We start from the raw sequence: 18,843 nt of genomic DNA, 5'->3' as shown, positions 1-18,843 counted from the left end.
GCCCCCCCCCCCCCTGACATCCATAACCAGCCCAGACTATAGTCAGAGCCTCAAGCTGGCACAAGTGGAGAACTGCACTAACCAAAACCTACAGAGGACTGTAAAAAAAACAAAAAAAAACAAAAACAAATGTGAGTTCAGACTTTTTTCCTCAAAGTCATAATTCTCAGAATTTGTTTGTTATTTTTTCTTGTCTTTTTTCTCTGTTATTTAATAATTTGTTTTCTACTCTATATTTAATTACTGTTAACTTTGTTGGTTATGGTCTTTTTCTGGTTTAGTTTCGCTTTCATGTTTGTTTGTTTTATATTCTTCTATTCTATCTTTATATTGTAAGAATGCAGGGTAGCTTAATTTGCTATGCACAAGTTTCCGAACGTCATCTATGGTCAAAGCCGGAAGAAGCCGGTTTTGCCGGTTTGGTGGAATTGTACGTTTACGTTTCCATGGTTTTCAGTCGTTGTCATAGTTGCGGTAAACGCATCTTTACGGATCTATTAACGCTGGCTTTTAACACGGATGTCAATTTGTGTGATATCCACTGTTAAAAGCTGCTGTGATGATCCATGTGTTTGACAGATTTTCATTGAAAAAAAAAAAAAAAAAATCCATGCATTTACTGCGACTACAGAAACCATGGAAACGTAAACATAAAATTCCACCGGAAGAGCAAAACCGGCAAAACAGGCTACGTTTTTGACGTTCGGAAAAAGGTGGATAGGACAGTAAATCTAAGCATGATGCTTCTGCCTGTGGCTTTTCAGTCACTACTTTGTTGATAATGTTTGTAGTGTTGATAGTTGTTGTATTATGTGATGACTGAATAAAGAGTTTCATCATCATCATCAAAGTCAGCATTCTGTCAGAATTCCCTCTTTTTTTACAGCTCCACCTTGGTAAAACTCATCATTACATGCAGCTGGTGACAGTAAGTCACTCAAATTCTGACTAAAATGCTGTCCTACTGGGTCAAGGAAGAAAGGAAGGAAGGAAGGAAGGACGAAGGGAAGGAAGGAAGGAATGAAGGAAAAAGGGAAAGATGCAAGAAGGAAGGGGAAAAGGAAGGAAAGATAGAAGGAGGGAGGGAACAGATTGAGTCAAAATGGAAGGAAGAAGGAAGGAAGGGAGGGAGGGAAAAAGGATTGTGGAAAGAAGGAAGGAAAGAAAGATGGAGGGAGGGAACAGATTCATTCAAGGAAGGAAGGAAGGGAGGGAGGAAGGAAGGAAGGAAGGAAGGGAAAAAGGATTGAAGAAAGAAGGGAGGGAGAAAGGAAGGGAAGAATGAAGGATGGAGGAAGGAAACAGATTTGACCCAGAAGGACAACAGGAGGGTTAATAGAACAAATCTCCTTGTTGTTTACAACTACTTCCGGGTAGAAAACCAGCATGAGAACAATAGTGACGGACGAGAGTTTCACTATATTTATCTAATTTTTCATGTCACTATATCACCGTTTAGACTAATCTGATGTTTGTAAAGTCTATAAAACCAATGATTAGACAAACATTACTATTTATGTGTGCACATTTTTGTAATTAGTCATGGTTATCAGAGATTAGCTGGGCTAACGGTTAGCTACCTGTTTAACTTTAATAACTCAGTGACTCAATAAACGAAAAAATATTTTCTCCAGCGGATATCTGAGTTCCAACATGACTGAGCTAACTGGAGTAGTTTCATGTCGTGTCCCACAACGGGAGGGTTTTAACAGCTGACGTCCTGATGTTAGCTTAGCTACCGCCGTTAGCTTAGCTACCGTTAGCTGTCCCTGTCAGCTGCAGCCACTGATGCTTTCTAGACACCGTGATTCCCCCAAACTGAATAAATACAACACATAGCAACACAAAACACACACACAGAAATAGTGATGTTTCTTCAATCATTTCAGATTTGTCTAAACGGTGATAGGGCGTGAGAAATATGAGATATAGCTAAACTCTCGTTCGTTACTATTGATGATTCAAATTACGTGCTGGTTTTCTACCCGGAAGTAGAATGTAAACAACAAGGAGATTCGGTCTATACAGCGTGATTTTAAAGGGAAACCTGAACACAGCTGTGTCTGAATTCAAACCAGACCACTGAGCGTTGTGTTCTGTAGTGATGAGGAGGAAGGCTTTAGATAATGCACTAAAGCTCTGACTGTTGCTGTTATTCTGTCTGCATGGTCACGCTGCAGTGAAGCTGCTCTGCTTCACTGCTTATCTGGATATCTGCTTTTTGAGGTCACAGTGACAGTGAAAGCTGTTCAGCTCGTTGTTCTCACAAGAGGACCGGACTGAAAACTCTGATTTAAAGGAATAGTTCACTCAAAATTGAAATTTCACTCATTATCTCCTCCCCCTCATGTGGACTAAGGGCTGGGAGAAGTTTCAGAGTCCTCCGTGGCTTCTCTGAGTTACAGGGGGTCTCGGCGTAGCAGTGCATGTCCATATGACGGTTGCAAATGGATACCAACTGTCTTCGTAACAAAAAGACACACCAAAAAACATCCAAATACCTCCATGCTGCTCGTATGTAATGTCCGTCTTGTATTGAAGCCCCGAAATGCGAAATTGTTCCGAAAAAAATTAAATAAGTCTATATTTCAAGCTTGTTTTGTAGTGGAAGCTCCTCTTCCTGGTCCGTCCAAATCTCGCCGAAATATAGACTTATTTAATTTTTTTCGGAACAATTTCGCATTTCGGGGCTTCAATACAAGACGGACATTACATACGAGCAGCATGGAGGTATTTGGATGTTTTTTGGTGTGTCTTTTTGTTACGAAGACAGTTGGTATCCATTTGCAACCGTCATAGATATCAGAGAAGCCACGGAGGACTCTGAAACTTCTCCCAGCCCTTAGTCGACATGAGGGTGAGCAGATAATGAGTGCAATTTGAATTTTGGGTGAACTATTCTTTTAACATTCTGACACCCTGCCCTCAAAATAAAATAAAATAAAAAAGCAAAAAAAAGATATTTTATAATGCCACTGTGTTTCCATGAGCACGTGAAGATAACTGCCCTGACACTTGGAGGGTGCAGGCTTGGGACTGACAGACTGTTGGATCATCTCCATGAACCAACAGAGTTAGTTTGGCTTTCCAAAAACAACATTCACACTATGAACTGCCCACAATCATCAATCAAGTCATTTATAAAAAAAAATCAAGCACAAGCACAGGAAATATGGGTCACGTTCAAATGAAGGCATCGGTCGATTGTGAAGCCGTTTCCATCTGATTCATCTGCTCTTAGTCTACCTGCCAACAATGAGTACCCGGAAATGTTGAGTACCCCAAAGTTTTATGTTAGAAATATATAGTATGGGTCCCCAGTATTCAGAAACGGCCGGATGCTAACTTATATATATTGGACAGTTAACATAATTGACATAATTAGCATAAATTAGCATAATTGCCTATATGGGCAATATTTTATTCAAAATGGCTGTCTAAACCGGAAGTGACCAGATTTTGAAATCCATCAAAATCGGCCCACTGGCGGTTAAAATCTGGTCACTTCCGGTTTAGACAGCCATTCTGAATTTTGAAAATGTCAGAAATGGATTCAGCATCATCAATAACCCCTAAAACCACTCCAATATTGCCCAGATCAGCCAAGTCAATTTTGATAGGCAATTATGCTAATTTATGCTAATTATGTCAATTATGCTAATTGTTCACTACATACAAGTTAGCATCGGGCAGTTTCTGAATGCTGGGGACCCATACTATATATTGCTTCAAATACATGAGTTATATGTCCAACCAGCATCCTCTAAAACTTAAGATTTGGCTTAAAATCCATCAAAATCAGCCCACTGGCGGTTAAAATCTGGTCACTTCCGGTTTAGACAGCCATTTTGAATTTTGAAAATGTCAGAAATGGATTCAGCATCATCAATAACCCCTAAAACCACTCCAATATTGCCCAGATCAGCCAAGTCAATTTTGTTGAAATATTGCCCAATTATAGGCAATTATGCTAATTTATGCTAATTATGTCTGTTATGCTAATTGTCCAATATATATAAGTTAGCATCCGGCAGTTTCTGAATACTGGGGACCCATACTATATATTTCTAACATAAAACTTTGGGGTACTCAACATTTCCGGGTTCACAACGGGGCCCTATGGGCTGGCAAGTAGACTATCTATCCAACTTGAGTTTGACTGGCCCGGTCCTGTTCAACAGCCTTGTTCTCCTCCTGCTCCTTGTTCTCCTCCTGCTCCTTGTTCTCCTCCTCCTGCTCCTCCCTCAGCAGCTGCAGCTCCAGCCCCCCCTGCTCCCCCCCTCCCCCCCGTCCCCCCCGGCCCTGCCCAGGTTGACGGTGCCCCCCGACCCGCAGGACGGCTGACTCAGCACCAGAGGCTTCTGCGACTTCAGCTTGTGCGCCACCGTCATGAAGATGGCCTCCACGTGGTCGCTGTTCCCACCGCCACCTTCACGTCCCTCTCCTTGGCTGTTTGGGTTCTTGGCGGACGTCTCGAACACGGGCATGGAGTGAGCGTCTGCAAACTGCTGCGCCACGTCCGTGCCCACCTGGACTGAGTCTTGCAGGTCGCATTTGTTCCCCACCAGGATGCGGGGGACCTCGGTGCCCAGAGCGTGCTGCTTGCACTCCTCGATCCAGGCGGGGAGGCTGCGGAAGCTGGCCGCGTTGGTGACGTCGTAGACGAAGACGACGGCGTGCACGTTGCGGTAGTAGTGCTGCACCATGGACTTCCTGAAGCGCTCCTGGCCCGCGGTGTCCCACAGCTGGATCTGTGGACGACGACAAGACAAGACAGAGTGGAAATGGATCAAACACTACAAGAAGCAGGGCCGTTGCTAGGAATTCTGGGCCCCCTTAAAGAATACTAAAGTGGGCCCCTGCCCCCTGACTTTTCCACTTTTTTTTCTTAGACTACGTATGTATTATCGTTTTTTATTTAGCCTTCTTTGTTTTGATGCTAATGCAGCATTACACTGCAAAAACTCAAGTATCTTAGCAAGAATATTTGTCTTATTTCTAGTCAAAATGTCATTTCTAGTCAAAACAAATCTCATTATACTTAAAATAAGACTCATCATATTAAAAGTAGCTTGTTTTTAGACACTTTTTACTTCTTTCAAGCAGATTTTCACTTGGAATAAGTAGAAAAAATCTGATAGTGGAGCAAGTTTTTCTTCCTTATTACAAGCACAAAAACTTGCTTTCACTGGCAGATTTTTCTATTTATTGTGAATTTAAGTGAAAATTATCTAAAAACAAGTTAATTTTTAGGTAATGAGTCTTATTTTAAGTGGAAAGAGATTAGTTTTGACTAGAAATGAGACATTTGGACAAGAAATAAGACAAATATTCTTGGAAAGATGTTGAGTTTTTACAGTGTACTATGAGTATTAGTCAGGGTCTTACGCAGAATAAATCAGTCATACAAAGATTAGACTACTGGGGTTTTTTATGGGCCCCACTGGGCGCTGGGCCCCTAGAGTTATCACCACCTTTCTCCCCTATACAACGGCCCTGACAAGAAGTAACTGTGATCTTTCTTGTTCCTTTGTCACAACCTGCTGCTAAAAAGAAAAAGAACCACAGAAGGAGATGGATGTGGTGTCAGTACTGAATGGGAGTGAGAGGTGTAGATCCACACTGGGAGACAGTTCAGGGCAAAGTTTAGGGAGATGATTCAATTCCTGTTTTCTGTTTAGAATCACTTCAACAGAAAACTGTTATTTTTAACTAAAATGGTTCAATTTCCATTTTCAGTTTAAAGGGATAGTTCAGCATTTTGGCAAATTGGCCCATTGCCATAATCCCTATAGTCATAGCAGTAGGTTCGTTACCTTTAATTGTCGGTGCAAGCTATTTTTAGAACGGTGGAGCAGAGCCGTGAGCTGCTCAGAGCTACGCTACGGAGGCTCATTATGGGATTTCTTGGTTACCCTCATCAAATACACAATCCAACAACTCCACAACGCTCTGGTGGACAAGTTGTGACCTGCACATTCACCACGCTATGAGATAATAACACAACGTTACCACACAGAGTTGTTTTAGAGGGAAATACAGAGACTGCTTGATGAAAAACTGTCCCTGAAGGCAACGTGCATCAGCGGTTTTGCATGAATTTCTCTCTAAAACAACTCTGTGTGGTAACGTTGTGTTATTATCTCATAGCGTGGTGAATGTGCAGCTCACAACTTGTCCACCAGAGCGTTGTGGAGTTGTTGGATTGTGTATTTGATGAGTTTGATGAAGAAAACCAAGAACTTCCTTTAGCCTCCGTAGCGTAGCTCTGAGCAGCTCACCGCTCTGCTCCGCCGTTCTAAAAATAGCTTGCACCGACAATTAAAGGTAATGAACCTACTGCTATGACTGTAGGGATTATGGCAATGGGTCAATTTGCCAAAATGATGAACTATCCTTTTAATTCAACACAACAATGAGCTGGCTGCTGCTCTGTGTTCCCTCTATGTATGGAGAGAGGCCCTGCCAATTTGGCTTCATTTGCTTTCTGCTGTTTACAATTCACTGCTCATCTTGATGAGATAGCCTAGTTCAACATTTTCACAACTTTGCCTATCACCATAACCCCTATAGTCTTAGCAGTAGGTTCATTATTACCTTTAATTATCGGTGCATGTTGTTTTGAGATCAGCGGAGCAGAGACGTGAGCTGCTCAGTGAACACAATGGAGGTGAACGGTACAGATCCCCTGTCCCTCTTCAAACTCATCAAATACACAATCCAACAACTCCACAACGCTCTGGTGGACAAGTTGTGAGCTGCACATTCACCACGCTATGAGATAATAACACAACGTTACCACACAGAGTTGTTTTAGAGTATTTTGTAAGATTGTTTTTTGAGCACAAATGTTGTCATTCTGCCGTTCTATTTTCACCAAATGTCTCAAATGTGAGATAAAAGAAGCTGAATATTGACTTCACATTACATATAAAGCTCATAGCTGCACGTGCAGACCTCAGGATGTTTAAATGACTTGATGAACCCCGGTACCTTTCTGATCATGTGGCCCCCCACCTAACGGCTGTGGCCCTAAACAACCACATAGATCAGGGGTGTCAAACATGCGGCCCGTGGGCCAGAACCGGCCCTGCAGAGGGTCCAATCTGGCCCTCAGGATGAATTTGTCAAGTGTAAAAATTTGAAATTGCACATATTTTTATCAAGAAATTTCAAGTGGTTCATATAATATGTTTTGTAAAAGGATAGTTCAGTAACTGTAACTGTAACTGTGTGTGTGTGTGTGTGTGTGTGTGTGTGTGTGTGTGTGTGTGTGTGTGTGTCTACACAGGTGTTTTCCCTCCACACACAGTGAGCAGTGACGTCAGTGCGCACCTTGATTTTCTCTCCGTCGATCTCCACCAGCCTCTCCCTGAAGTCCACCCCGATGGTCGCCTCGGTCTTCTCGGGGAACTTGCCGGCGCAGAAGCGGTAGGTGAGGCAGGTCTTCCCCACGCCCGAGTCTCCGATCACGATGATCTTGAAGATGCGGGTCCGCGGCGGCGGGAGAGAGGAGCCACCGGGGCCACCGGGGCCACCGGGGCCGCCGGGGCCACCGGGGCCACCGGCCAGGGACCCGGAGAGCTGCACCGACGAGCCGCTCTCCGCCATATCACACCGGACTGACCGTCAGTGCTTGGACGATAGGCGGCCGCAGCTTCCTTCAGCAGCAGCAGCGGCCCCTTGTGCTGCAGGCAGCCGGGGAGTGAGGCTGCAGGGCGGCTGCAGGCCTGCGGGGAGCAGCGGGGAGCAGCGGGGAGCAGCTTCCTCCAGCAGCCGGGGATCAGCGGCTGCAGGGCGGATGGGTCCAGAGGAGAGTCCGGGGTTCAGTTGGGTTCAGTGCTGCTGCAGAGTAAAAACCAACCACAGTAACCCAGTAAACACTCCCAGTTGCTGCTCAGCTGCCTGTCAGCAGCCACGTACTGTTGTCAAGCAAAGTCTCGTCTCGTCTCGTCTCGCGAGATGCGTCTATGAAGCGTTCACTTCCCCGGAGTAAAAACTGTAAAATGCAGCTTCCATAAAGAGTGACGCTCCAGCTGAAAAATAATATTTTTTTAATTAATCTCATTTTAATTCTTGCAAAGTTTTATATCCACAAGTGTAAATTTGCCAAAGTAAAACCCATTTTTTGTGTTTTCATGAAAGAACTGGAGGTGTATTTCAAGTCAGTTTCCTCTGCTAGTAACAAGAAATATATCAAAACTATAAATCTGTGCTCCCACTTTAATATCAATTTAATTTAATTTCCATTGCTCATATCCCCTGGTGTGTCTTACTTTTTTTCTTCTCCTTTTTATTTTATTTCTTTACTATTATTTATTTCTATTTATGTATGTATTTATTTTATTGTCACATCTATTTGTTATCCAATTGTTATTAATATGATGCTCATCATATGGTCTTATGCACTGTTTATGTATTTTGTAAAGCAATAATAAAGTTGTTAAAAAAAAAAAGTAAAAATGGAGCTTCCTACGGTGGCCCTGAGGTGAAAATCACAACAGCAAATCAGAAAACACAATGGCAAAAGAGAAAACACAATACAAAAGGAATAGGGCCGCTCGATGCGGGAATCGAACGAATTTTTGTGTTGTGTTTTCTCTTTTTGTGTTGTGTTTTCTCTTTTTGTGTTGTGTTTTCTCTTTTGCCATTGTGTTCTACTGTTTTACTGTTGTGCACCAAACACCAAAACAAACTCATTGCATGTGGAAGAGAGTGAAATATGAACATAGCATGTATATTTCCTATTTAATCTCTTCTGCTTCATATCTACAACTGTCTAGAGTCAGTCTTTGTCCACACGTCTCCACGTCCACTCCACAATTTTAATGTGACTGAATGAATTCATTTTTTTTCTAAAGGGGGTGAGGTGGGCTACAACTCCGCACAAAATAACTTTTTATAGTTATAAAAGTTATACACATTCTCTTGTTGTTTGAGCCGAACAATCTTCAGATGAGAAACAACGCACACCGTAGGTTGTGGAGGTGCTGGCAATGGATAAAATTGAAGAAAGAAAAAGAGGAAAGCCGCACACTCAGCTCCAGTTGCAGAGAGTTTTATTAGACAACGTTTCGACCCGTTCGGCCTTTGTCAAGTCTCGTGTGGAGTGGCAAAGGGAGTGGCTGTGAATCTGCCACTAATCACATGCAAGTCTGTGTTGAAAAAAAAGTAAAGAAAAACAGGAAAAAACTGCTTTTCATAAGAGAAATATTCTAAATACAAGAGAAAAATATATAAATCCAAGAGAAAATAAGGCAAAAACAAGAAATACATTACTGAAGAAACATTTTCCTGTTAGTGAAACACAATCAAGAGAATATATATATACACATATACAGAATAAAGATAAATAGGCTACATCCCATTTAGAAAAACAATATGTTGGGACATTCTGAACAGATCATATCCAAATGTACTTTTGCACTTAAACACATCAGATATGAGACGTTCAGGAAAAACACACAATAGGCAATACATATTCCCAAAAATGAGATCAGATCAGTTGCACATCAGCCAATAGAGGCATCATTAGCAAAAACTGAATCTGATCTACATTTCAACCTGCTTTTTTTTCGGGTTCAATGTAAACAAATCACAGAAAACACTTCAGATCATAATCAGTGTTGAGACCGCTGGGTGATAGTGTGTTTAGATAATGTATGTAGAAGTGTTCTCTCCTCAACAAGAGATTTTCTAAATGTCCACCTCTTCGGGGGAGAGAGACCTTCTCAATACCTACTGTATATATTTCAGTGAGGAAATGGGATGGTTTGCTTTGGCAAAGTGAGCCGAACAATCTGTCACACATGAACATCAAGAATCATGACTTAGCTACTACATGACAAGGCCAGGCTGCAGGAGGAAAGGCCGGAAGATCTGTAAGGACACAACTTTATTGCTGAACATGGGAAATCACTCGAAACATTTAATTAACATTTAATATTAAAGCAGAAGTAAGCGATCCGGTGGTTTTGGCTAATGCTGCGTTCCAGGCAGGCTTTTGAAACCGTAAATTACAGCTTCAAGTCACAACTTACGACTTTGTAGCGTTCCAGGCAACCCACTCGTGTTTCTCCGACCTGTTTTACCTGTGAAAGTCACTATAACGGCCACTCGTAACTTCTGACCCGTGAACTCGTACCAGATCGAACTGGTACCACTTCACAGGTCGGAAAAACACCGGTTACGAGTTGCCTTGAACGCACCATAACGTCTTGTCAGCCGATGGAGTTAGCAGCCCCCGCCCTCGTCATGGATCTATTGGTCCTCGTCCCTACGTCACCACATTCAGGCGCATCCCTTGGCTGCACACACAGAGAGGACTGCCCCTTTATGCCGTTCTCTCTCCTCATTGGATAAAGGTTGTAGGATACAAGGAAAGTTTTCTCCTGGGCTCAGAGCAGAGCAGAGTGACTGACAGACCCGTGTTTCAGACCAAACACTCTATAGAAGTGATTGCTGTCGGAAGATATAACTATTTAAAACTTATATTAACACAAATATATCACTTACTTCTGCTTTAAAATAAGTCTTAAATAGTTGTATCTTCCGACAGCAATCACTTCTATAGAGTGTTTGGTCTGAAACACGGGTCTGTCAGTCACTCTGCTCTGCTCTGAGCCCAGGAGAAAACTTTCCTTGTATCCTACAACCTTTATCCAATGAGGAGAGAGAACGGCATGAAGGGGCAGTCCTCTCTGTGTGTGCAGCCAAGGGATGCGCCTGAATGTGGTGACGTAGGGACGAGGACCAATAGATCCATGACGAGGGCGGGGGCTGCTAACTCCATCGGCTGACAAGACGTTATGGTGCGTTCAAGGCAACTCGTAACTGGTGTTTTTCCGTCCTGTGAAGTGGTACCAGTTCGATCTGGTACGAGTTCACGGGTCAGAAGTTACGAGTGGCCGTTATAGTGACTTTCACAGGTAAAACAGGTCGGAAAAACACGAGTGGGTTGTCTGGAACTAGGGATGGGACTTTTTGTCGACAAATCGACAAAAAATCGACACATGCTCCCCTCGACAAAAAAAATGGAGTGTCGAAATGTCGAGGGGGCGGGGCTTGTGGGATTTCCATGTGTAAATTGCATTTTGTCTTTCAATATTTCCTATTCAAATAATCAGCAGAAAGTGCCACTTTTCCCCTAATGAAATAAAATATTTTAAATAAAACAAATCCACTTTTTCTAAATGGGATAGCTACTTGACCCTCATTCTGCTTCACATGTGACGGCGCGCATGCTGACAGGCGACAGAGTCCAGAGATCAGCTGTCCGGGCTCCCTGCAGGTGATGGTCTAGGTGATGGTGCTGTTGATGACGAGTCCGGCTCCACAAAAAGGGCAAAACCATCGGCAAAACAGGTGGATGCAATGGTTGCCCGCCCGCATATCTGCTGCTGCTGTTAAAAAAAAAAAAAAAGGGGTCGACAATTTGACAAAAAGTCGACACATGGGCCTCGACAATCGATTTTCCAAATCCTGTGTCGTTCCCATCCCTACCTGGAACGCTACAAAGTCGTAAGTCGTGACTTGAAGCTGTAATTTACGGTTTCAAAAGCCTGCCTGGAACGCAGCATTAGCCAAAACGACCGGATCGCTTACTTCTGCTTTAACAAAACCTATTTTTTAAGAAAAGTTTTTGTTTTTATTTCAGCCATATTGGTCAAAACACAAAGATGTTTTGTCACTATGATTGACAAAATTACAACCATATATTTCCTGTAGTAGCCTATATATTATTGTATATAGACTATTTATAAAAGAAATCCCATAACACAAAAAACCTGTGGCAGTTTAGTACAAACAAAAACCTTTGTCCCTCTTCACAGTGGGCTACAAAACACTACAGGTTCTCATCTACATGGACGTCCTGCTGGTCTTGTTGGTCTGGCCAGAGATTCTTGTCAGCATCACATCTGATGTTCTACACTCCAGTGCCTGTTTGCAGAAGGCAGTGACTCACCCAAAATATCTCATTTCTGTCTCTACAGCTGAAAAATGAAATCACTCATTGGTGGACAATGAAGGCAAAAAGCTTCATACGTACATGAACATGGACAGTGAAGGACTGGAGATAAGAGACAGGGACAGAACTAATGAAATCCCTTTAAAGGGATAGTAGCATTTAAAGTGTGGTTGTATGATCTACAAATAGCCCCTAAGTACTTTAATTGCACTAGAAGACTCTCTGCACTCCTCCCGTTAGCAACGCCAGCCCATAATAGCCCTGCCCAGAGATTTACAACATACAGTGTTGTTAACAGACCCAAAGAAACGGCCTATTTTCACGGCCTAAAAGAGGTTTTACCTGAAACAAAATACACAGTTCCATTGTTCGCTATAATATAATTTTTTCCAGCCCTTCAAAGTGCAGGAAAAACACAGTTTTTATTTGGACCTAACCAACTCACGTATCCCTCCGCCCTATAGCGCCCACCGATCAGCAGTTGGTTAGGTCCAAATAAAAACTGTGTTTTTCCTGAACTTTGAGGGGCTGGAAAAAATTATATTATAACGAACAATGGAACTGGGTATTTTTTTCCAGGTAAAACCTCTTTTAGGCCGTGAAAATAGGCTGTTTCTTTGGGTCTGTATGTTGTAAATCTCTGGGCAGGGCTATGGTTAATGCGTCAGTGTTGATGAATGTGCACTGTCCCAATTCAATAAATAAAGAAATGAAATGAAATGAAATGGGCTGGCGTTGCTAACGGGAGGAGTGTAGAGAGTCTTCTACTGCAATTAAAGTACTTAGGGGCTATTTGTAGATCATACAACCCCACTTTTAAAAAAAAATGCTACTATCCCTTTAACTTGCACTGAAGAACTTGGAATCACTCCACATTCAACCATCCTAACCATGTTGTCCCACATCAGGATCATTAGTTCCAACATCATCAAACTCCATAAGCTGCATCATCAACATTCAAAATGCATGATGGAAATCTACCCTCACATACCAACTGGTCTGTAATTAAAAGGGAAGAGCATCTGCTAGTGTGCATGTCAATACACGGTGTGCTCCAGCTCTGCCCTCTGACCTCACGTAGGCTGTGCTGCTTAAAGGGATAGTTCACCCAAAATTCAAATTTCATTATCTCATTATCTACTCACCCTCATGTCGACTAAGAGCTGGGAGAAGTTTCAGAGTCCTCCGTTCCTTCTCTGAGTTACGGGGGGGGGGGGGTCCACGCAGCAGTATTTGTCCATATAATGGTTGTCAATGGATACCAACTTTCTTCATCCAAAAGGCCACACCAAAAAACATCCAAATACCTCCATGCTGCTCGTCTGTAATGTCCCTCTTGTATTGAAGCCCCGACATGAGAAATTGTTCCGAAAAAAATTAAATAAGTCTATATTTTAAGCTTGTTTGTAGCGGAAGCTCCCAGTGTCTCAGTTCACTGCTCTTCTGACCGGCGGAACAATTTCTCATGTCGGGGCTTCAATACAAGAGGGACATTACAGACGAGCAGCATGGAGGTATTTGGATGTTTTTTGGTGTGTCTTTTTGGACGAAGAAAGTTGGTATCCATTGACAACCATTATATGGACAAATACTGCTATGCGGACCCCCCCCCCCCCCCCCGTAACTCAGAGAAGGAACGGAGGACTCTGAAAATTCTCACAGCTCTTAGTCGACATGAGGGTGAGTAGATAATGAGTGAAATTTGAATTTTGGGTGAACTATCCCTTTAAGTAATGGTGAGCCATGGAGCTGCCAGCTGAGATTAGGGCCAGTGAGCTGGTTGCAGACACAGGAGGAGAGAATGAGAGCATCTACTCATGTACGGCGCTGCAGCGTTTCCTCCATGACCCAGGTTCCCAGGACTGTTTTTTTGGGGCCAGTCTACAGGGCCGTTGTATAGGGGAGAAAGGTGATGATAATTCTAGGGGCCCAGCGCCCAGTGGGGCCCATAAAAAACCCCAGTAGTCTAATCTTTGTATGACTGATTTATTCTGTGTAAGACCCTGACTAATACTCATAGTACACTGTAAAAACTCAACATCTTTCCAAGAATATTTGTCTTATTTCTTGTCCAAATGTCTCATTTCTAGTCAAAACTAATCTCTTTCCACTTAAAATAAGACTCATTACCTAAAAATTAACTTGTTTTTAGATCATTTTCACTTAAATTCACAATAAATAGAAAAATCTGCCAGTGAAAGTAAGTTTTTTGTGCTTGTAATAAGGAAGAAAAACTTGCTCCACTATCAGATTTTTTCTACTTATTCCAAGTAAAAATCTGCTTGAAAGAAGTAAAAAGTGTCTAAAAACAAGCTACTTTTAATATGATGTGTCTTATTTTAAGTATAATGAGATTTGTTTTGACTAGAAATGACATTTTGACTAGAAATAAGACAAATATTCTTGGTAAGATACTTGAGTTTTTGCAGTGTAATGCTGCATTAGCATCAAAACAAAGAAGGCTAAATAAAAAACGATAATACATCTAAGGGGGGAAAAAAGGGAAAAGTTAGGGGGAGGGGCCCACTTTAGTATTCTTTCAGGGGGCCCAGATTCCTAGCAACGGCCCTGCTCAGTCAGTGTCAATGCTTCGCGCTTCGCCCACGCAGCTCAGGGGAAACCATGGTGACGAGGTCTGATGATGTCAGAGCGACTGTTGGTAAACGGTTGCTCACGTCACAGCGACTGTGGGGTCTTCTCTTCTCCCCGGTGGGCTGACTGGTCCTTCACACGTGGACACACACTATCATCACCGCCCGTGTCTCTGCTCCTCTGGGTGCTCGCTGACGCACCACATGTCACATGATATCAGCGCTGCGCGGCTGCTGTGTGGCCACGCTGCCGTATGTGGAGAGCAGATAGACCCACGTTTGTTGCTATGAATCATATTGTTGTTATTTGTTGTATGATGGCCGGCAGCGGCAGCAGCAGCGGAGGAATGAAAGGCTGTCTACTGGAGTAAACACTGCACCTCACTGAGGAGAGGACGCTACACTTTAACACGTCCTTTGTTCTAAATGATATTTATAGCATATTTGATTTGATTTGATTTATTTATTTAGCACAATTTTAAAACAGTGCAAGGAGGGAACGAAGCCTGGGAGGCTTGTACAAAGTTCTACTCCCATCATCACAGAATTATATTAACTCAAGATAAACAATGAGAAATACAGGAAAATAAAATTAGAAATGAAACAATAAAATGTACAGTGCAACATAGAAAGACTATGAAACACAAACAAACAAAAGAAAAGAAGAAGGATGCATAATTAAAGCAGAAGTAAGCGATCCGGTCATTTTCGCTAATGCTGCGTTCCAGGCAGGCTTTTGAAATCGTAAATTACAGCTTCAAGTCACAACTTACGACTTTGTTTTACCTGTGAAAGTCACTATAACGGCCACTCGTAACTTCTGACCCGTGAACTCGTACCAGATCGAACTGGTACCACTTCACGGTCGGAAAAATATGAGTTTCCTTGAACGCACCATAACAGTCCTCGTCCCTACGTCGCCACATTCACGGCGTCCCTTGGCTGCACACACAGCCCTGCATGCCGTTCTCTCTCCTCATTGGATAAAAACTGTAGGATACGATAAATGTTTTCTCCTGGGCTCAGAGCAGAGCAGAGTGACTGACAGACCCGTGTTTCAGACCAAACACTCTATAGAAGTGATTGCTGTCAGAAGATATAACTATTTAAGACTTATATTAACACAAATATATCACTTACTTCTGCTTTAACATTAACGGAAAAATAACACTGAAGATTATGACATAAGGTGTTTTTTCAGTAACTTTCTAAAGGATGTGTAAGATGTTGTTGACCTCAGAACCACATCTAAACCATTTATTCCAGAGTTTTGGACCTCTAAATGTGATATTAGATTGATGCCCAGATGTTGGACAGAAGGGTAAATGAAGATTGCCACTATGCCTGGTTGAATATGAATGGAGGTCAGATGAAAAAGTAAAAAAATGTTGAAAAGTGTCAGGAAGATTTTGTTTAGCGTTGATAAACTTATGCACAAACAAGCATGAATGGAAGACATTAAGTTTATGAATGGGCAATATTGAATATTTCATAAATAGGGGTGCAGATGGTTCTAGTCTACTGGACCGAGAGAGAGATCGTTCTTAGAAATCTTTTCTGAATTAACAGTAATTTGTTCAGGTAAGTTGGATAAGTTGCAGACCAGACAATATTACAGTAATTCAAATATGGAAATAAAAAACTATAATATAAAGTCACATGAGCAGACAAATTGATCAGGGGAGAAACCTTTTTCAGTATACCAAGCATTTTCATTGATCTTTTGCAAACTTGATTGATATGATTATTCCAGTTTAGACCTTCATCCAAAGTGACACCCAGAAATGTGGTGTAAGGTACTTGGAGGATTTCAACTCCATTGATTAGTATTTTGGCTTCTTCTTTTGCATGAGATTTGTTTTTGTTGCAGAAGATCATGAAGTAACATTTATTTACGTTGAGAGTTAACTTATTGATCTGGCACCAGTTTGAAACAGTTGATAATTCATCATTTACACATGCAATGAGAGACTTGAAGTCATCATGAGCAGCTATAAGACTAGTGTCGTCGGCAAATAATAAGGGGAGGAAGTTATTACATGATCTAGGCAAGTCATTAATATAAATCAAAAATAATAAAGGGCCCAGGATCGACCCCTGTGGGACTCCAAAAAGAATACTTGATTTGGTAGATGAAACACCATTAAAATTAACAAACTTAAACAAGCATAGAAATCCTCCCCCCCTTCATATTAAAATCTGTAAATGTAAATTATTAGAATCTGTAAATGGAACATTAAACATTAAAGCAGAAGTAAGCGGAATGTTTGTGTTAAAGGGACAACGAGGAGTTTTGGAAAAGCGAAGTGTTTCCCCACTACATTTATGAGCTTCCGCACCGTGAAATTCTTTGACCGGTGCAAGACAGACTCATGTTTTCATTCATCAAGAATTAAAGTCAGAGGTTGGAAGACGATCACATACCGTCGTAGTTCCCACCATAAACGGAGATTCGGCGGCGTTATTCTCATGACTCGCCACAAAACCGAAAGTAAAGAAACGCTGGTCGGCTCGCCCAGCATTTCCACCACCACTAATAATAACAAAATAACCATAGAGACAAAACCATAGATTTATCTAAAATGGAGCCATTAACAAGTGGTAACGTAGATTCATCCACATTAATATGAGACTTTTAAATAACCAAATAGAAACTCCTCGTTGTCCCTTTAATCTAAGTCTTAAATAGTTGTATCTTCCGACAGCAATCACTTCTATAGAGTGTTTGGTCTGAAACACGGGTCTGTCAGTCACTCTGCTCTGCTCTGAGCCCAGGAGAAAACTTTCCTTGTATCCTACAACCTTTATCCAATGAGGAGAGAGAACGGCATAAAGGGGCAGTCCTCTCTGTGTGTGCAGCCAAGGGATGCGCCTGAATGTGGTGACGTAGGGACGAGGGCGGGGACTGCTAACTCCATCTGCTGACAGGAAGTTAGACAAAACCACCGGATCGCTTACTTCTGCTTTAACTTCATAAACACTGAATTACATTTTCATTTGTTCAGAGAATGTGAGACTGGGAGCAACACTGTACTCTGTGTAAACTGCAACAGCACTGTCAGCCAAAAATGTCTTCAGTCACTCAATACATGAAGTATTATGTTTTGCTTTCTTCCCTATCACTCATTACTTAAGCCTATATCATATCATATTATATTATATCGTATCTTATTGATATGAACAACTTGTTTTGAGTGAAATCAGACATTGTGATGTGTTCAGTTTTTATAGATATGTATATAGTACACTGTTGCCCATGAAGTTGGACTTTTTTTTTTATTATTATTATTTTCGTGTCATGCCACCACTGTGGCCCATTCCATTGGGATTACAAGATTTAATGACAAATACAAAAAAAAAGATTAGACAGTCCTTCCTGGTGGTGTTACCTGCCACAGGTGTGACATAAATAAACAATAAGATTACTTTCAGTATTCAACTATACTACATCGCTCTTCGTCTCATTGCCCAAGCCTTTTCAAGAAATAAAGAAAATGTAAATATATTCAACTGAAAAAGAAGTTTTAGCTTCTCAGCATCGTCTAACCACATTAACTTGTTATTTGGATCTACTTTACTGAACATTTTTTGTCTTATAGAGTCATAGAAAGGACAATAGAACACAGAATGAATTTCATTCTCCACCTCTTGGATGTCACATAAGTTACAAACTCTATGGTCTTCTGCTGTGCCGACGTATCTGCCTGTCTCCATATGAAGACCAAACCAGCTCTCAGGGATCTTTTCTTTTTAGACAAATTATACAAAACAAACAAATACCAGTTTTATTTCACAGTAAGTAGCTATGCAGCCCCAAATATCTTTACTTTACTTTATTTTATTTCTCACGAGCACGCAAGTGGTATGGAGCACAAACAATAAAACAGTACAAATAATCAGACATAGCAAGAGGCAGTGGGGCTGTACATACTTTGTACATCCATCTCTGACCAGGACAGAGCAGAAACTATCACTTAAACAGAGGAAGAACACGTTTCAGAAAAGCACCTAGCTTATAAATAACTTTTGTTTTATCAGACTGTAATAACAAAATTAGTTTAAACATGGATGGGCGACGAACATAGTATTTAGGGAGGTATTTTTCTCTTAGATATACAATACATGTGTTCTTGCATTCAAACAAAACATGGAACTCATCACCAATCTGGCCGTCTTTACATAGATCACATAACCTCCGACTTCTATCGAGTCCTTTATACCTTCCAATAACTTGTGGTATTCTTGTATTGTTTACTCTAAAGTGGCAGATGGCCTGTCTAGACT

At 41.6% G+C, this 18,843-nt stretch overlaps 1 protein-coding gene across 1 annotated transcript; it reads right to left on the bottom strand.

Annotated features, from left to right (window-relative positions):
• Nucleotides 1-4,229: 4,229 nt before the first annotated feature.
• Nucleotides 4,230-7,611, bottom strand: rab33ba (RAB33B, member RAS oncogene family a). The gene is made up of 2 exons (XM_085788885.1): nucleotides 7,336-7,611; nucleotides 4,230-4,751 (listed from the first exon to the last, which is right to left on the bottom strand). The coding sequence occupies exons 1-2, from the start codon at nucleotides 7,609-7,611 to the stop codon at nucleotides 4,245-4,247; spliced, it is 783 nt and encodes a 260-aa protein (XP_085645011.1). The 3' UTR covers nucleotides 4,230-4,244.
• Between the last annotated feature and the right edge of the window lie 11,232 nt (nucleotides 7,612-18,843).

The sequence above is a fragment of the Trachurus japonicus genome, chromosome 10 (genome assembly GCF_045865225.1).
Source record: "Trachurus japonicus isolate A0001 chromosome 10, Traja_1.0".
In the NCBI taxonomy this organism is placed as follows: domain Eukaryota; kingdom Metazoa; phylum Chordata; class Actinopteri; order Carangiformes; family Carangidae; genus Trachurus; species Trachurus japonicus.
This window is presented reverse-complemented; position numbering and strand designations above follow the sequence as displayed.

Excerpts from the sequence above, each read along its gene's own strand:
- rab33ba (XM_085788885.1), bottom strand. The coding sequence starts at position 7,611 with ATGGCGGAGAGCGGCTCGTCGGTGCAGCTCTCCGGGTCCCTGGCCGGT. Across the intron at positions 4,752-7,335 it reads TCGACGGAGAGAAAATCAAG|ATCCAGCTGTGGGACACCGC; the intron begins GTGCGCACTGAC and ends CGTCGTCCACAG.